The sequence below is a fragment of the Lathyrus oleraceus genome, chromosome 3 (genome assembly GCF_024323335.1).
Source record: "Lathyrus oleraceus cultivar Zhongwan6 chromosome 3, CAAS_Psat_ZW6_1.0, whole genome shotgun sequence".
Taxonomy (NCBI): domain Eukaryota; kingdom Viridiplantae; phylum Streptophyta; class Magnoliopsida; order Fabales; family Fabaceae; genus Lathyrus; species Lathyrus oleraceus.
Genome location: NC_066581.1, coordinates 308,927,375 through 308,928,942, shown reverse-complemented (window position 1 = coordinate 308,928,942; position 1,568 = coordinate 308,927,375). Strand labels below are relative to the sequence as shown.

At 33.3% G+C, this 1,568-nt stretch overlaps 1 protein-coding gene across 1 annotated transcript; it reads left to right on the top strand.

Annotated features, from left to right (window-relative positions):
* The first annotated feature begins 256 nt into the window (after window positions 1–256).
* On the top strand, window positions 257–655 carry LOC127131018 (uncharacterized). Its single transcript, XM_051059962.1, has one exon. The coding sequence runs from the start codon at window positions 257–259 to the stop codon at window positions 653–655; it is 399 nt and encodes a 132-aa protein (XP_050915919.1).
* The last annotated feature ends 913 nt before the right edge of the window (window positions 656–1,568 follow it).

Genomic DNA, 1,568 nt, shown 5'->3' with positions numbered 1-1,568 from the left:
CAGACAGACTTAAAGGACCATCCAGTCTCTTGAGGACTTATTGAGGACATGTGTTTTAGAACAAGGAGGTGCTTGGGACATCTATCTACCATTGATTGAGTTTACATACAATAACAACTATCATTCTAGCATTGGTATGGCCTCATTTGAGGCATTATATAGTAGAAGGTGCATGGCTCCTCTATGTTGGTATGAATCTGGAGAGAGTGTTGTACTCAGACCTGAAATCGTCCAATAGACTACCAAGAAAGTTAAAATGAATCAAGAGAAGATGAAGGCTTCACAGAGCAAGAAGAAGAGATATCATGATAAGCGAAGGAAAGGTCTAGAGTTTCGAGAAGGTGGTCATGTTTTTCTGAGAGTCACTTTTATGACCGGTGTGGGTCATGCTCTGAAGTCTAAGAAATTGACTCCTCGCTTCATTGGACCCTATCAAATTACCCAGAAGATTGGAGTTGTTGTTTACCATGTGGCACTACCCCCATCTCTTTCGAATCTGCATGATGTGTTCCATGTGTCACAACTTCGGAAATATATCCATGATTCATATCACGTGATACAAATGGGTGATGTACAAGTTCAGGATAATCTGACTGTTGAAGTGTCACCTATTCGGATCAAGGATAGAGAAGTGAATCAACTACGGGGTAAATAAATTGTTCTTGTGAAGGTTGTTTGGGGAGGACCTGCTGGAGGTAACATGACTTGGGAGCTAGAGAGCCGGATGAAGGAATCTTATCCTGAGCTGTTTTCGTAAGGTAATTTTCGAGGGCGAAAATCCTTTTTAGTGGGGGAGAGTTGTAACATTCCTAATTTATTTTAATATTTTATTAACATATTATACTACTAAAATGATGCAGTGTGTTATTTATTTAGTTATTGTGGTGTTTTTGATGATTTTTGAAGTTGTAAGGTTATTTTAGTTATTTTATAATTAAGGGAATTATATATTTGGTGATGGAGAAATGAAATTAAGCTTTTATTTAATTTATTAGAAATAATAAAATAATTTAGTATGTTATAAGAATAATAGTAGTTAGAATAATTAAAAATAAGTTATTATGTTAAAGATTTATTTAAGTGTCACAAATATAAATATTTAATTATATTATTTTAAAATAATTAATCAATTGGGATTAAAATAATATTACAAGTGTTTCACCGTTACGAATATTTAAGTAGGAAGTTAAATGTTTGAAAGTTAAGTGTTGTTACCGTTAGGGAATAAAATAATTTTTGAGATTTTTATTATTATAATCAAATAATAATTAGCAATTATTAGGAATACAATTTCAACCTTAGAATTAGCACGGGGAGAAATACGATAGAATTGGAAAGCAATGGTGGGAAAACGATTCTGGAGAGTGAGGGAGGAGCACATAATTTTTAAGATTTATGAAAGCTGCAATTATCAGGTAAGGAGGGATTATTATTTATTGTATGGTGGGTTTAGTCAGCAGGATGATGAAGGTACCCTTGCCCTCTCATCAACTATGATTTTTTAATGTAATTTATGATCTTTCATGTATCAAATCAATATACTTTTTTTTGTGTTGGATCCTATGGGG